Raw genomic sequence first — 17,847 nt, 5'->3', positions numbered from 1 at the left:
CACACAGTGCGGAAAACATGGGAGACAAAAGAAATGTCAATGTTCACATTTGTTCAGAAAATGGATTTTCGTTGCTAATTAAACAGATTTCTACGGTTATAATTCAAGTGAACCTTTATAACAATTTTCTGGGAAGTTCCCAAGGTGCAAAAGAAACCAATAACGCGATGAGCGTGAGTAAAAATCAGAACTGAAAACTGGAATTAGTTGAACAGGACAGCAGTGTAGATGCAAAGAGGGGGAGGGGGAATATCAGCAATGCATTTATAAGCACAGGAGGCCCCATGACCAAAAGGAGTTTTGAGAAGCGATATTGAGAAAGGAGAAGGTGCTTGGTGTACAGAAAGTAGGAGACTGCTGCAAGCGTCAGCGTGAAATAAGGTGTGAAGCAGGGAGCAAGAGGAGGAAGACAAAGGGAGCAGTGTGGAGAGAGGATATAGAGGAGCCTAAGGAATGAAAGGGTGTGGAAGGAAGTGAGGGCAGAGGTTGTAGGTGGTGTGAAATTGTGAAGAGTTCATTGCTAGATGAAGTGATTCCTTTGTAGTGTTTGTAAAGCCCAGGGGATCCTTTGGGATTAGAGGGCATTAAATTAAATTAATGAATTTTCCTTTCTGGTGGCTGTTAGACATTTTACAGGCAGCATTGACTTTCTCCTCTTCCTAATGACAGAAGCACAAACTGGTTTTATTTCCAGACACTTTTCACTTGTTTTACTTCCAAATGTCAGTGTATCCAAATCTTTCTTCTAAGGTTGAACTTTACTACATGATCCTGGAACGTTTGGAGAAGTATCAGGAAGCCTTGGATGTTGTTAGAGGAAAACTAGGAGGTAATTTATCTTTCAACGCATTCGGTCAATTAACAACCCCAGCTGTGTGGAGGTTTGACTGGGTTTTCCTGCTTTTGCCCCAGGTCTTTATTATGGAACTTGTATTATGGGGATTTAATTGATCTACACATGTACTCGTTTAAAGATAGGTGTAGATTAACTTAATTCATATCAACAGCACACATTGAGCCCAATTCTGCAGATTTTCGCACTGATTTCATCAGACTGCTTGTGGTATTACTACACTCAAGAGTGTTTGCAGCATCCATTCTATTATCCATGTTAAAGTAGCAACGTTGTACAAAGGGCAATTACCAGATTATCAGTTTCATTAATCAGATAATTGCCCTTTGTACAACATGTTGCTTCTTTACAACACAAAATCCCATCATGTCAGCTCATGTTACCATCTTAAAATCAGTGCTGCTAGTGATGGCATTATGCCCCTTTCTCCTGGACGAGTTTAAAGCTTTATTTTTCTGCCACAAAAGTGAATTTGTAGCTTAAGAGCAGCCAGAACATTAAGGTTCCAGTCAGACTCTACAGTTCTGCACCCAGTCCTATGTACTTTTCAAGTGAAGGTTTTGCACCATGGGCCCAGCAGCTTCTGAGCCTATACCGGTAACAGAAAAAGGAGGGTAGTTGTGTTGTTGAGAAGATTGTTTTAATAGAATTTCAGTCCCTCCTTATGTCATATGTTGGCCAATAATTAGGCATAAAATGTTTTCTTTCTAATCACAGGTTCAGCACTTTCCTCAGTTGGAAAATATGTGCTGATCCAGCAAAGAGTTTCAAGCGCTGATGCAGCTAGTTGAGGTACCAGGCCTTAAAAATGATTAAATGTTAGGACTCCCAGTTTTTCAATAACAAAGCACTAATTTCTAGCACCGTTGACCTGCAAGATATAGGACCTTAAATCTGTTACTGACCTCTTGGTTTAGCAGTGCTTTTTGGCATTGGTCCTGGACTTAAGTCCTGGCCCTCCAGTCTCAGAGAAGAATGTGTTTTCTCTTTTCCGTCCTATATAGGATAAAATACTTTGTTCTGAAAGTTGTTAAAGAAAAATGATGGTTGAAATAAATTCACAACTGTTTCTGATTTAGATAAGTTGACTAGTGAGCTCCAGAGTAGAGAGAATAAGTGTATGGCGATGTATAAGAAGCTGTCCAAGTGGCCAGAATGCAACGCACTGTCCAGGAGGTTGCTACTGAAAAAGTAAGTTGTGTTCACATCTATGCCACTGACTCACTCTGTGGCCTTGGATGAGTCACGTCCCCACTGTACCTCAGCTGCTTGTCTCTCAAGGTCTGAGACTGAATGCTTGAAAAGTGTTTGGAGATCCTCTGATAAAAGGTGCTAAGACTGCAAATTATCATTAGTTCACATGGAAGCTCCACTAACTTTCACAGTGAACAAATGAGTGGTGCAACATGTGTTTTCCTGAAATAAACTAATTTCATTCTCTATTTCCAGAGGTCCATACCTTGCTATCCAACATACTAATTTTCAGAAAAAATGCAAACTTGTACTTGAATTTCATTTCCTACAACTATTTCCTACAACCTAGTTCTCTTAATCTGCCAGGCTTCCTTCTGGTGGCTGATTTACACTACTGCATAAGTCGATGTAACTTATGTCGCTCGGGGTGTGAAAACGACACCCCCTGAGTGACATAAGTTACATCGACTTCAAGAGGTGTCTGTACCGTTCTGTATCTGTAGCAGACTGTCTCCCACTGGCACAGCTTCCGCCTCTTGCAGAGGTGGAGTAATTATGCTGATGGGAGAATGCTCTCCCATCGGTATAGCGTCTGTTCACCAGATGCACCCAAGTAGCACAGTAGTGTAGACTTTCCCTAGGAAATGCAACTGCTACTTTGAATATGTCAGAACAGAGCAAATCAGGATGATCGGATCTGCCTCTGAGAGCAGTCATGAGGGATTGTTTTCAGGACTAGGACACAGTTAATGAGATTACAGTGAATCCTGTCTGAAGCTGCCATCCAAGAGATCAAAAACTTCTTATTTAAAAGAATTGTTCTTTAACAAAAGGTTGAACGTAACTATAGTGGAAATCATGAGGAGACTTTAAAGCCTAAATTCTTGGTGGGGGGAAGGGGCGGTGCGAGGGAAATGACCTAGCAACAGCTAAGGTTACTACAACTGAAACGTTAGATAGAGATAGACAAGTTTTCAGTTTACTTTGGGCATTCTGCAGCACTTTGTACATAGTCGGTTTCACTTGTTTGTTGATGGTCAGATGCATTTCCCAGCTCCTACATTAGGAATTTGGTGGTACTACTCTTGAACCTGCTCATTCCCTTTTTGGAAAGACCTTTATAAATGTTAATGAGAGCCAAAATCCCTTTTAAAAAATTGTGAAAGAACTTAAAATATAAATCTGGATAAGCTGTGTCAGAAACTTAAGTTTCTTGAAATACGTTGGTTTTAGAAACCTCTGGTTAACAGTGCTCCTTTAAGATGGGGAATTTTCTAGTGGAAATGGTTCTTAGTGTGATTTTTTTCCTGTGTGTTTTAATTGTTCTGTGTCTTGCAAGATCTAACAATGTTTTTATAAAGGAGTAGACTTTGCATGTATGAGTAACATTATTTGCACTTTCCTTAATTTTGCTCCTTGCCTGTTTTTAGCTCAGATGATTGGCAGTTCTATATAATTTACTTTGATTCAGTCTTTCAACTCATTGACAAATCCTGGACTCCTCCAGCAGAAGGAGAGCAGTAAGTCAACTATTATCCCTGAGGGTTTTTTCCTTTTCATACAGTAGATGTCAAAATCATAGTTTGTCCCTTGATGGTTTTACTTTAGTGTAGGGATGCGCAATTTTAAGGTAGTTGAGGGCCACAAAACCCACTGAGACCATTGATGGGCTGGGGTTTGAGACTCGGAGTTTGGGTCCTGCCCCCCCAAGGGAGTGTGGAGAGTGAGCTTACCTTGTGACAACAGCTCCTGTCCCTCAGAGCTGAGCTCAGCTCCCTGCTCTGGCACGTTGGCTTTTGCCACAGTGTCACATAACACATGAGTAGGCGGGACCCTCCCCCTGCAATATAGTGCCCTGTCTCCTTCCTGACCCTGGCACTGCCAGGTTGCCTGCCCCGATCTGGGCTGCGGTAGGAAAAATAGAACAATTTGGCAGGCCAGATGCGGACCCCAAGCCGCCACTTTTCCCATCCCTGCTTAGTGTATCCCATATAGGTAAATAGCTAGTGTAAATGCATGCTTATGGAGAGCTCTCTATCTCAAGAGTCATCATGGCTGCTGGTACATAACCAAGCAACTTAGCTGCGGAAGCTGGTCCCTGTTCCAAGAGGGCACTGACCCGCTCTGGAAGCACGCATATAATGCTAGTTTTGACTTTATTAGAGCTTCCTTAACCTGCTCCCTGCTCTGAGTCAGAAAGTCAGTCAAACCTGATTGCTTTGAGGGCGTGATGTTAAGGCATGCTTACCACTTGCTGCCAGGGCCTCAGAAATGGCAATGATATAAGAATAATTGAAATCAATACTCATATCTTTAACTGCACAGCTCTTTGGAAGGAGAAGTGCATTATTCTACAGAGCAAGCTGTGAAATTTATAGAGGAGAGGATAACAGAAGAAGCTAAGAGCTCTCGGCCACTTCGGGGACCCTACCTAGCCAAACTGGAGCTGATTAGACGTTTGCGACACAGGGGTTGTAATGATGAATATAAACTAGGTAAGAGCCGCTAATTGGAAGATAAATTAAACCTTAAGGGAAAGAACACCAACCTGGAACAAGCTCTTTGTACTGGGATCATCAATTTAGTAGTGCCTGATGTAAAGTGTGTGCAGGGATTGCATGCATAAAGCACCTTCAGATGAAAGGTGTTATAGAAGGTCAAGTATTATTCTGATAACAATTCTAGAGTGTTTTAGACCTTTTAAAACAAGGTCTTTGGGGGAGATTTCAAAGGCACCTAATTGGTTTAGGCGCACAAACCCAGTGACTTTCAGTGGTAGTTGTGCTTTGATAAATCCCTTAATACTTTTGAAAATCCTCTCCCTTTGTCATCCTTAGTGTAATCACTGGCTGATATTTCTTTGGGCTCTTTGGCAGCCTTATAAATGAGAACAGTAATGCTTGTTAAATGCACTTATTGGAGGTTTCATAATTTAAAGAAAAAAAACACTTTTGGAGTGGTGTAAGGAAGAGAATGTGGTTTAATATTAGCAAGATTTCTGCAGACCCTATTTAAATTAACTCATTTTACTTTTAGATGCAGGAAAGTAAATTTCATCATCAGACAAATTGTGCGTGGGTAGCTTGAAATATTCTCCTGGGTTTTTTTCATCTCTCATTCTTTATCAGATGGGTTAAGCTTTCTGATTGACTGTAAGATCTGAAATGGAACTATCATGGTTTGTAAATCACTGTTTAACTTTGAACATAAGAAATTGCTATGAATAAGTTCATTTCCAGGAGTAAAAATTCCTCATAGTTATATTGAGGTTTGACAGAACTCTACTTCTTTTTCTTTAAATAATTTTGACAGAGAATATCTGTTTTTAAGCATTTTTTTTTCTATTTTTATTGGTGTAAATTTTCACAAGTGCTTGAAATTATGGGTAGGAGGATCAGACAGTAATTATTTAATGACAGTTTAATACAGTGGTTCTCAACCAGGGGTCCAGAGCCCACTGGGGGGGCCCCAATCAGGTTTCAGGGGGTCCGCCAAGCAGGGCTGGTGTTAGACTTGCTGTGGCCCATGGCAGAAAGCTGGAGCCCCGCCGCATGGGGCTGAAGCCTGGGGTTCTAAGCCCTGCCACCCAGGGCTGAAGCAAAAGCCTGAACAACTTAGCTTCACAGGATCTCCTCTTGCCCTGCTTGCCACCCCCCTGATGCTGGCCTTGCCTTTTATATGCAGAAAACCAGTTGTTGTGGCACAGGTGGGCTATTGAGTTTTTATAGCCTGTTGCGAGAGCCTCAGAAAGAAAAGGGTTGAGAACCCCTGGCCCAATACGTTCTCTAGCAGTTTTTTTCTTTCTTTGATAACAAAAATGTGTAGTTAGGCAAAGGAAATATTTTTTCTTCAGTTTGTGTATGGTGAAACTGATGCTCACCAGGATTTACCAATAAAATTCTAATCCTTCCAAGCCTCGTTATATTATTGACTTCTAAGTGAGCATTTTTAAAAAAAAATAAAAAGGATTGAACTGGCTTCTTTATAACTGAGTTTCTTTGTTAGGTGACCCAGAAGAACTAATGTTCCAATACTTCAAAAAGTTTGGGGACAAACCCTGTTGTTTCACTGATCTCAAGGTATTTGTGGACCTCCTCCCATCCACCCAGTGTACAAAGGTAAGAACAATAGCACTGGGTGAAGTAAAGGGAGGGGTGTTGGAGACTGCTGAGTGCACTAGCTGTCTGCAGAATGCAGCTTTTGACTTGGTGATATCAAAAGGAAACCCCCTTTCAGGGAGGGAACGAATCAGTTTTTAGAAAAACAAAATGCCAAAAATGTAGAATTGGTTAATTTTATTCAAAATTCCGCTCTAACCAGAAAAAATAGTGTTTCTTAAAAAGCAAACATGCCAAAGTTCTGAATAACTTCAATGGGAGTTTTCAACACACACACACACACTGCACAGTGACGCCCATGACACTATGAGTATTCATGAGTGGTTCTATTGGAGTAATTGGGGAATTATTTGTGGGACCGAGCCTTTTCCTTGCAGTTCTGTGGTGTCCCATCACTTCTGTTGATTTTAGTGGCAAAACCTCTCCTCACTCTTGTTCAAGTTGTTACAGTCTGAGATATACAGTAGAGCCCAAAATATCTATCACCATAAAAAGGTTTATTCTTCCTGTATAAACATGCACAGCTACCATTGAAGCAATGTGAGTTAAATATGAGCGTCAAGGGAAGATAGACCTCCACAGAATGAACTTCAGGGCATGGCTATACTTGTAGACGTAGTGCGCCGGGAGTTAAACCAGCGCTCAGAGAGCGCAGTAGAGAAAACGCTGCAGTGTGTTCACACTGTCAGATTCAAGCGCACTGGCGTGGCCACATTAGCAGCTCTTGCAACGCCATAGAGCAGTGCATTGTGGTAGCTATCTCAGCATGCAAGTGGCTGCAACGTGCTTTTCAAATGGGGTGGAGTGGAGTGTGACAGGGAGTGTGTTGTGTGTATGTGGGGGGGGAGAGCATGTCAACATGCTGTCTTGTAAGTTCAGACAGCAGCAGACCCCCCCTCTCCCCAGCCTCTCTCTCTCACACTCCCAGCACCAGCATTCCACAGTAATGGTTGCTTTGTCCCAGAGCAGATAAGCATTCCGGGTGTCAGAAACAGAGCTTTGAAAGGGCATATCTGCATTCCTACAGCCAATTCCAAATCAATGAGAAGAGTGGCCACTTGACTTAAGGGGATTATGGGACGTTTCCGGAGGCCAATCGCAGCGCAGTAATGCAACACCTCGTTCACACTGACGCTGGGGCGTTTCAGCCAAGGCGGACAAAGCGTCATGTTTCTCGTGGAGGTGGAGTACCAGGAGCACTCCAGCTGCAGACTCCAGGCGCTCTAAGTGCCTTGCCAGTGTGGACGGGTCGTGAGTTAGGGCACCTGGGGCTGCTTTAATGCGCTCTAACTTGCAAGTGTAGCCAAGCCCTTAGTTTCTATCTAAAATATCAGAATGAATAAGATTGGCTTGTTAAGTAATACGACTTATGTTACTATTGTGTTGAACATTGTCCTTCTTTCCTTCTCCCCTTGTCTGTCCTTGTTCATGCTCTGTGTCTAATTGTAAATACTCTCTTGGAAAATGTCTTTCTCTTAATCTCTGCCAAGCACCAGGCACAGTTAGGGGACTAAGTAATAACACTGCAGCAGATCCAAGTGACAGAATGGGCACATCAGCATCAATTGAAAGAGATGACTGGACACTATTGGTAGTTCTCCCAGAATCTTTCTGACCCCTACCTTATTTAAACTTAAATTGAGAGAGGATTTCAGCAGAGTCACAAGCAGCTTGGTAGATGACTTCAGCAGCTGGGAATCCTGCCACTCACCCCCTTGTTCTTCTAAGCTATTGTGGTATATTTCTCAGGGATGGGAGTTAGATAAAAAGTCCTGGATCAGTCAAAGTCTGTTAACAAAATCTGTGTAAACTACATATGGGCATTGTCCGTATTAGGGATCCCTCTGTTGCTAAGATCGGCTCAGCTCCCCCAATGGTGGAAATGTCGGTAGCCCTACTATAAACAGGCTGCTGCCAACACTTTAAGCCCCATGTTATCTATCTTGTTCAGAGCAGGTATAATCATTGTGATGTTAAAGCCATTTTTAGCTAGGAGAAATTGATGGTATCATTGCAAGTGTAATTTTCAAAATGACTCATTTTAATTCCTAAAGTACTGAACAGGTTTAATTCTAACTTACAGTGTCTTGAGAGAGTTAATTCCTTGGAAAGAGTTGGATGGTTGGTACTGATAAATATGATTTTTAATGAATAACAATAGAATTTAATTTCTACTTGGGGCTCGATGTTAGCAAGGCGTGGAGCATTCTGGCCACAATCCAGCAAAGCACTTGAAGACATAGTTAACTTCAAGCCTGTGTGGAGTCCCATTGACTTTTTTGGTACTTCCTGCCTTCTCAGGATCCGAATGTGTACCATCTTGAGGAGTGAGCCCTCTAACTTCAAACTTCAATGCCATTTTATTTATGGAGTTGGTACCATCACCTCCATAATCTCATTTTGTCCCAGTTTCTGAAAAGGGATATAAGACTTGTTATTTTCTTGAGGTGACTAAGTGCATTGCAAAATTTAACACTTGTGTTTCTTTTCCAGTTCATCAGTCAGTTGCTGGGAATCATTCCTTTGTCAGCATCAGAAGAGGGTAAACTTGCACTACCAGCTGACATCAAAGCTTTGCAACAACACTTGTGTGTGGTTCAGCTAACAAGATTGCTTGGTCTCTATCACACCATTGATAAAAAACAAAAGCTGAGTGTAGTCCGGGAGTTGATGTTAAGATACCAGCATGGATTGGAGTTTGGTAAGAATATCTTGAAACTAGTGCATTGCAGTTAATTCATATTTGGACTTTCTTATGGGCCAAATTTCCAAAAGCTTGTCACTTTTTGTAAGCATTTTCAATTTTACCAAAACAAAAGTAGTAGTTGTATTTGTATCTGGTTGAAAAGCTCTTTGTCTTTAAACAATCCTCTGTGGAGTCTGTAACCCTAGACCCTGCAGTACTTAGCTAGTATAGAAGAGCCTGGAAGTGAAACTCACTAGAAATACAAATGAAATGGACTCATTTCCTGTCCTCTTTGGGGGAACTGCAAAAAGCATAAATGAGGAGAAGGAACACGTTGACAATTCATTCACTTTTTATAATCTGACATTAGTAGCAGATGTGAGGAAATTTGGGATTTCAAAAATAATTAACCTGACAGTGTCCCTTTAGAAATGTAATCTGGTGGGCTGAAAGGCTGCCAATTTACATAACTATGTAAGAAATGATTGGCCCTGTTTATTGCATGTAATGATTTTGATAATATATGAACTATGCAGGGTGACTCTTTTTTTTCCTCTATAGGGAAATCTTGTTTGAAAACTGAATTGCAGTTTTCAGATTATTACTGTCTGCTTGCAGTTCACCTGCTTCTGGATATGTGGCTAGAGGCAGGTAAGTCCCTTCAGTCTTACTCTTCTTAAAACCTATATGAATATTTTTCTATTTCTACATGTGTGTTCTGCATCCCTTGAACAGGAGGGTTGAACCTTGCATCCTTTAAATCTCAGTTGTAGTTGCTACTTATTGGGCAGAAGGTGTCACTGTTGAGTCACGCAACGTTAGTTTGTTGTTTCCGAGCGTAGCCAGGGTCCATCTCCTTGAGGCTTAACTCACTTCTTTTACAAACAGTGCTTGAATTGCTTAACTTAGACGTTAGTTATTTAAGGCTATAACAGAGATGTGTATCTATTACTATTGATTATTTGTATTACATTAGCTCAGCGCTGTTCTGATCTATAGGAAGATACAGTCCCTGCCCCAAAGAGCTTACAAGCTAAAGACAAAAAACAAAGTTTGGGGGCAAGGATACAATGTTACAAGTGAAGGGCTGTGTGTGTGTGGGGGGGGTGGGGGTGACTGAATGGTCAGCATGTGGCTTGTTAGTTCTGTGGGTTTGGGATTTTTTCTGCATAAACTATCCCCGGCTGTTTAAACTATCCTCTTCTGAGCTGGTGTTTCCTTACCCAAACCTCGTTTGAAACCTGACATTTTTAAAGAATTTCAATTTTTAAGTCCCAGTAAAATCCTTGGAACTCTGCCTCCTTACTTAGGACTCCCCCCATCCTTCCTCAGACCAGCCTCTCTCTGCATTCCTCTGCAGAAAATCTACCCCCTTCCTCTGCAGAACCTCCTCTTCACTTAAGAGAAATTCAAAAGTCCCTTCTGACATCAGACTGCTGGCATTGCTGGGCTCCAGCAGCTGTAAAGACTTCACCCTTTGGTATTATTGATTGAGGGACCATGGCCATGGAAATCTCCCTAAAGTCCTGGCTCCATAGTGGTTGAGGGTTAGGAAGCTCCTCCTACCCCCTGGTGGTGTGACTGCTACTGCCTCTCCTTTCTGGAGAAGGCTTGGTCCTTCACCCTGGGAAATATCATGGAGGGCTCCACCACACAAGGTTCTCCAGGGAGGATGGCAGGTGGAGCCACATGCCCCAAAATTCCTAGCTCTGTTGGGGGCAGGGTGTACCTAGTTAACCCCCCTCCCCCTGGTACTTAAAGGCACCCTTAATCTTCTCATGTGGTTACAGTCTAAATGGTCCAGGAGTCATTTACCAGAGGGTCATTCTCTCACTGTCATACACTGCTGGAGTGTGGAGCCTGCGCTCTGTGGTGGATGGTAGCAGAGTGTTCCCAGTGGAAAACCCAGGCGCCTGGAACTAGTTCCTTCTAGCAAGTGCCTGTTGCATCCAGATTGAATTGTAATAATGTATTTTTAAGGTACCTACATGCCTTGTTTTGGTGCCAAGCGTAATACAATTTATTTAGACGTTTGTATCATTCAAAGTAGCTTTAAGTGAGGAGAGTAACGTGCAGGCAGCATGGGAAATGTGTTTGAGGAACAATGAAAGAGGTTTTTCAACCCAGTGTAACTGTGCCAGTTTCAAACCTGCTCTCTATTAAATACCCTGTTCACACCTAATGTTTGTCTCCTCATCACCAGGTGAAGAGATGGCCGTGTGGCAGTCCTTGACTTTATTAGAAGAAGGATTAACCCACAGTCCTTCTAACGCCCAGTTCAAATTGCTGCTCATTCGAATTTACTGCGTGCTTGGTGCATTTGAACCTGTTGTGGAGCTTTATGCCAGCCTTGACGCGAAGCACATACAGCACGACACAATCGGGTGGGTAGTATATACGCAGAGTAACTGGTCACACTGGCTCTCCGCTAACCAGCCTCAACATTTTAAAATGTTCTATTTTCCGTTTCCTTTAGAATTACAAACCAGTAATATGTTATTAAAAGGATCACTCCAGGCTGGTAGGGTCAGCGCAGGCCTTCCACCTTATGAAATGGATAAAATGAGTACCATGCAGTTCACGCTGGAGAGGGGAAGAGAGGTCTGTTAGATGAGATCTTAAAAACCAAGATCGTGTCTTTTGGTGGACAGTGAAGATCCCATGGAGTTTTTAATAAAGTGGGGGATTTAGCCTGGCACCCTCGGATCAGATTTCACCTATTGTCCCTATGGTTTTGCAGGATGCTTTGCCACTTGGGTGCTGCCTTCAGCTCCTGAGGGAGACATGTTTCTGTGAGGCTTTATCAAAATAGCATGTGGAATTAATGGTGCTTCTGTAAATGTGAGTTAGTATTACATGTAAAACACAGACCTCTAATCTTTTTCAGCTCCACCATAGTGTCCCTCAGTCCATGTCTAGTTCTGCCATATGTTTCTTATGTGGTTTCATATTGGTTACTTTTAAATCTTGGTACATCTGAATGAAGGGGACCTACTTATTGATTTCCTTCTTTGAAAATGCCTTTTGAATTTGTATGCCTGGTATGGAGGCAAAGCTTAGCTCTGGCATAAAGTGCTGGTCATGCAATCTCAAGACTGTGCTGTGGTAAAACACAGGTCTGGTCTACATTACAGACCTATATTGGTATAACTACATTGCTCAAAAAAATTCACACCCCCGAGCGACGACATTATACCGACTTAACACGCACACACGTGTAGACAGCGCTATGTCAGCAAGAGAGGTTCTTCCACCAACATAGCTACTGCCTCTCAGGGTGGTGGAATAACTAAGCTGACGAGCTTAGAGCATCTTCATTAAAGCAGTGCAGCTGTGCCCGTGCATTTTAAATGTAGACTTGCCCACAGATCACAAGTGCATGGAAGGGTCCTGAAGCTTTTTTTTGTGGATATCAACTTAAAAATGCTTTTGCCCCTTGGATAAGATAGGAGGAGCTCTGTGTCCTGCAGATCATGGTTAGGCAAAATTAGAATTTAATAATAATAATAAAGAGGAACCTTTACATTAAAAAAAAAGAGAGAGAGATGAACATTGACAAATTCCCATTACCTTGTAACTCCCTTGAGAATTGTATATGAAGACAGAAGGTGTGCTGTGATTTCCTGGTCAATGTGACCCATAGTGAAATGCATCTTCTCAGGGCATTGTGTGACGGTGTATAATTCAAATGACTGTGTTGTATTTCAGTTACCTTCTGACACGCTATGCAGAGGCCCTGGGTCAATATGCTGCTGCATCCCAATCCTGCAATTTTGCACTCAGGTTTTTCCACTCCAACCAGAAAGATGTAAGTGACACTCATTTCTCTCATGACTCCTCCTAACAAAGCAGTTGTGTCCAAGATACTTCAAAAAGAACACGTGTCCCATAGAAAGATTTATACAGGATTTGCTGTGGGTGGATCACAATAGAAAAAATGGATCTATAACATCGCAGCTTGTTGTGGCTATAGTAAAGGTTTGTCTCAGCTTTTTGTTTAGAACGGTTTGTAATTGCACCACAAAACTTCATTGCTTGCTGGAATTCTGCATTCTTTCATTTTCTAAAAGCCAATATATTATAACTATATTTCAAAAGTACTGCTATGGCCATTTTAGATGTAATCACTAAAGAATAGTGATTTCTCTATTCCTATAACTAAAATATAACATGGCCACGATGGCATAAATTCATATTTAGCATTTTGGAAAGTCACATGGCAGCACAGGTTGATAACATAAAGATCCTGGTGGCATGAACAGGTGGTCCTGACGCCTCGCAGTAGACTGGAGCAGGATAATTGATGTATGGTTAGTCTCAGTAGTGTAGGTTGTCATAATAGTGCAGTAAATACTTAGGGAATAGGGTGAGGGTATGAAGAGAGGAAAAATTAAACTGACTTTATTGAAAACTGGCTTCAATAAAGCAGAACAGAACTAAAAATTAGCTGCAATACTTTGAAACAGTGAATAAAGATCAGGATTTGGGATTCTGCAGTGCTAATGGAAACTTATTTCAACTGCCACCATCAGGCCAGCAGAGTGAAAAGTGGTGTGACTTTCAGGAAAGTCTTCCTGATTTAAAGATGAGTCTCTCAACTATAATGGGGTTCTTTGGAGTGGGGCTGATGAAAGAGCAGCTGAACTCCCTGAAGAGCATTTGATACTTCTTAAAACGCACATGCACATGGTTGGGCCTACAGAGAAATTTAGTTGCTTGTTTGTGACTGTTAACACTTTTTAAATGTTAGTGTCATGGCACTCTTATTTGTGAAATACATTTCCTGGAAGAATCTTGGTGTAGCTGTGGGAAAAATATCAGTGTTCCACAATTGCATTGTCAGGGTTTTTTTTGTTTGTTTAAACATACCTAGATATAGAAGTACCGATACTTAGGCTTATTTCTTTGGTTTTGGGGTGAGTATTTATTAGGCAATTAGGAATAGAAGAAATTGCTCTAATGCAGGGGCAGGCAAACTTTTTGGCCTGAGGGCCACATCGGGTTTCCAAAATTGTATGGAGGGCCGGTTAGGGGAGGCTGTGTCTCCCCAAACAGCCAGGTGTGGCCCAGCCCCTGCCTCCTATCTGACCCCCCTGCTTCTCGCCCCTGACGCGCCTCCCCCCCCCCCCCCCCCCCCCGGACTCCTACCCAATCAACCACCCTCTGTCCCCTGACCACCCCCAGACCCCTCACCCCTGACTGCCGCCCCATCCAACCCCCCCTCCTTCCTGACTGCCCCCCCGGGATCCCTGCCCCCGTTCAAGCCCCCTGTTGAAATCCTGCCCTCTGACACCCCACCCCCCCCCCAGATCCCTATCGACACTCCCGCCCCCTGACCACCACCCCGAACTCCCCTGCCCTCTATCCAACCCTCCCTGCCCCCTTTCCGCGCTGCCTGGAGCACTGGTGGCTGGTGGCGCTACGGCCGCGCCACCCAGAGCACCGGGTCAGGCCGCGGCTCTGCAACTGCGCTGCCCGGCCGCCCAGAGCATTGCACCGGCAGCACAGTGAGCTGAGGCCGCGGGGGAGGGGCCGGGGGCGAGCCTCCCGGGCCAGGAGCTCAGGGGCCGGGCAGGAGGGTCCCGCAGGCTGGATGTGGCCCGCAGGCCGTAGTTTGCCCACCTCGCTTCTAATCTGTAACAGTTGTTACATGATTGTATATACAGTGTTGCTCCCTACGATGAATTCAGGAGGTACATTTTGTACCACGGAATGAATTTTAATACCTAGCCCTTACATGGTAATGCTTTACCAATGCTGATCATCACAACATCCCTGAGAGGTAGGTAATAAAGAATTATCCCCATTTTACTGATGTGAGGAAACTGAGGTCCAGAAAGACTGACATTTCCACACTTTGAGTCACTGTCTGAATTTAGGAATTCTTGGTTGTCAGTGGATGGTTTAAAACTCACTTTGTCCTTCTAACATCAAATAAAAATGTAAGGGTTATCTGTACTGTGTAGAAATGTGTGTATGATACATACAATGCAGTCATTGCATAGACGAATCTCCTTGGTCTGTCAATAGCGAAGTTCTTTCAATGTGTAAGGTTTCTGTAATGCTTTAACTGTCTTCTAAGGGTGGAAATCGAGGTGGTGATCTTATTTGCAAAATGTGGCTGCAACTGATATGAAAACGATCTTGTGACAATGGGGCAGAGAACCTCACTTGTGCGGCAGACATGCTGGATAGATGACATCTTAGCTTTCTCTTCTGTTATCTTTACTTGCCTGTTTTTTTGTTTTACTCTGCTGAACTTATTTGTCAAGATCATTGGGACCTTGTGTGATGGGTGCACTCTCATTATACTGAAACAAAATTCTGGATGGAAACATTAATTTTTTTGATAGCAGAGTCTTGGATTTATCAACGTAGTGGTTTTTCTTTTTGTTTCATTGAGAACTGACTTGCTTTTGTTAAGTCATGTTTGATCTGTTTCCAAGTAATTCAGTGGAAGAGACTGCAAATCAGGACAAAGTGACTTTCATTGATGATAAGTTTGACAGCAACATGCCAAGGAATAAAAATAAAGATTTGGAGAAAACACCTAATGGACATAATTCTCTTAACCGAGCGCACTAAAGACTGTAAAGCAGCAAGAAATCATATTGATTGGGAAAACAGCTCAGATTCAACTAACATCAGGCTGCATTACTGCCTCTGGGCACCAATTTAGGATAAGGTTATTCTGATTAGTATGAATTATAAAAATGCTTGGGATGGAGAAGACCGTGTTGCCCTTTTCAGTAGCTCAGGGGACATATCCACATAAAGATCTATTGAACCACATTCCATGTGGTATTGGGACACTCTAGGCAGGAGGCACGCTCTTCAGAATCTGGTGTGTCAGTTCAGTTTTCAGAATATTTTGCAGAATACTTCTTATCTGGATTAGTGTATTGGTTTACTGTCTCATCTCAAAGAATTGGAATCAAAGTGGGAAAAAGATGCATTTGGACGATCCCTATCTTCCTACTATTAGTCTGAAGACACAGTTTTGAAGACCTACACCTGTCATTTTTCTTCTCATGGATGCAGCATTTCAGAAAAGTCATTAAAGGCGGCTGACTAGTAGTGTCTTTGATTTCCGAAAGACAAGCATTGATTTACTCTATCGTCTGACCTGAACAATTTCCAGTAGTCACCAGCTTAGGTATGTTTAATGGAAACTACACTACTGTGAGCATTACCAGCTTGCCTGTAGTATTGATCTTTAAATCCTGTCTGTTTTGCAAATTGCAAGAGAGAGAGGTTCATTTCCAGAGTTCTGTTTGAATAGGACGATGTTATGTCAACAATGGAAAAATAGGGCTTCTAACAGAGGTCACGCCTCAACTGTCATTAGTTCAAAATCTGCCTGCAGTTTTCATTCCCTCCTGCTGTTCAGTTAGGGGGCTGTCTCTTCATCCTACTAACAGTTCTGATGTCAGCTTCCCGGATCCCCTTCTAGTTCCACAGCAACATCTAACTGCAATGTTAAAGGAGGACTGTTCTCTAAAAGTTACCTTTTTAGTTGGGTTAAGATGCTGCCTGATGCTTGTTCCTTGCTTTTTAGATTCTTGTTTAAAAGGCTTGAAATTTCACCAGAACATGTCTCCACCATACTGTCCAAATACAAAACACACTGAACATGCCCTGTAGAGTTTTGTTCATGGGACTTTGCCTGAAACAATACATTTTGGGTTTAAATTGAGTGATCTCACATAAAAGTGCATTTGTTCTTAGTGAACAGTACTGATCATCTTAAACTGATGCATTTTTCAGCTTCCTTGCTGAATGTATGCCCCATGGTAAGATGAATTAAACCCCTAGCAAGGTGACCAACATTAAGGAATCCTGTAGGGTGCACTATTCAACAGTCTTGAATATTCCTGTTCTGAGAGAGACCACAAAGGGCAGACAGGAGGAAAAGAGGCAGTATTACTGTACTTGACCAAAACTAAAAAGGCAACTTCATCCTTTTCAAGAGAGTCCTTCTTTAAATCTGCAGAATCACAAGTAATCTCTTTAATTTTCTTGTGTCCGTCCGTCTTTAATTTCTCCAGATACTGCAGGCAAACAGAGCACCGAGGTGTTCCATGTGGGGATTTAAAAGCCGCGTCGATGCAGTTGAATTAGCGCCCATGGCGCAGTCCCGCAGCCTGAAATGAATTCTGCAAGGCTGTTTATCAGAGGGTATGTTGTTGAATATTGGCATATTTTTCATATTATGCAAATAACCAAATTGCCTGGTAAAAAGACAGGGAGAGAACTGGCTAAACGGACATTCCCTGTTTTTGGCAAACATACGGTGACATTTGGCTGTGTTAAGTACAAGGTTCTAGTCTCTCAAGCTCTTCAGACCAGGTTGAATCAGTTGGTATAATGTATTATAGACACACACTGGTGACTTGATCTGGTGTATGTCAGGTGTGAGTTCATCCCATAATCTTTCATTTGTGGTTTTCATTCTGATTTTCCAGAATGTCTCATTGATAGAGTAATTCTGGTAAAGTATCGATCTTGTCTTGGTGCATGAATTGCTTCCTATGTCTTTATATTTTGATACTTACATCAAAATAAATGCTCGTTTTGGGCTCCCTACTCATATAGATCTCGTCATGGGTAACGCTTGGATGGGCCCGAAATCTTGGTTTAGAGCTTTTACTGTTGCATTTCATTGAAGAGGGGAGGCAAACTAATGCTTGAATTCTGATGTTTCCTTTGGGATTTAGATTGTATTGAGATGTAATGTGTACACACCGCATGGTGTTATCCTGTGATGCTGTATTCAAAACCTAATAAAAATGAGAAGCAAAAGTGTAGCATGAGTAATTTTTTAAACCTATGTGAAAGTAACACACAATGGCACATGCCCAAATCAGTTGCAGGAAAATCTGGGGTAGATTTATTTTCATTATAATGGATTTTCTCAATAAAATGGTTGTATTTTGTTCGAGATGCCCCCACTTTCTATAGCGTGCATAACAAGATCTGAAGAAAAGAGGAAGCTT

At 42.2% G+C, this 17,847-nt stretch overlaps 1 protein-coding gene and 1 long non-coding RNA gene across 2 annotated transcripts in view; one reads left to right on the top strand and one right to left on the bottom strand.

Annotated features, from left to right (window-relative positions):
- Positions 1-17,847, bottom strand: part of LOC125622950 (uncharacterized) — a 42,191-nt gene that overhangs the window by 243 nt on the left and 24,101 nt on the right. Inside the window, exon 3 of the long non-coding RNA XR_007352862.2 lies at positions 1,759-1,849. This is a non-coding gene — a long non-coding RNA (uncharacterized LOC125622950). The remainder of the gene's footprint in view (positions 1-1,758; positions 1,850-17,847) is intronic.
- NAA25 (N-alpha-acetyltransferase 25, NatB auxiliary subunit) overlaps positions 1-17,847 on the top strand; it is a 48,239-nt gene that overhangs the window by 16,459 nt on the left and 13,933 nt on the right. The window contains exons 7-15 of the mRNA XM_048821606.2: positions 751-829; positions 1,933-2,044; positions 3,478-3,567; positions 4,373-4,542; positions 6,053-6,165; positions 8,659-8,866; positions 9,413-9,502; positions 11,055-11,235; positions 12,560-12,659. Of these exons, the coding sequence (XP_048677563.2) occupies positions 751-829; positions 1,933-2,044; positions 3,478-3,567; positions 4,373-4,542; positions 6,053-6,165; positions 8,659-8,866; positions 9,413-9,502; positions 11,055-11,235; positions 12,560-12,659 (1,143 nt within the window). The remainder of the gene's footprint in view (positions 1-750; positions 830-1,932; positions 2,045-3,477; positions 3,568-4,372; positions 4,543-6,052; positions 6,166-8,658; positions 8,867-9,412; positions 9,503-11,054; positions 11,236-12,559; positions 12,660-17,847) is intronic.

The sequence above is a fragment of the Caretta caretta genome, chromosome 15 (assembly GCF_965140235.1).
Source record: "Caretta caretta isolate rCarCar2 chromosome 15, rCarCar1.hap1, whole genome shotgun sequence".
Lineage (NCBI taxonomy): Eukaryota > Metazoa > Chordata > Testudines > Cheloniidae > Caretta > Caretta caretta.
Note: the sequence above shows the minus strand (reverse complement) of the source record. Positions and strands in the feature narration are given on the sequence as shown.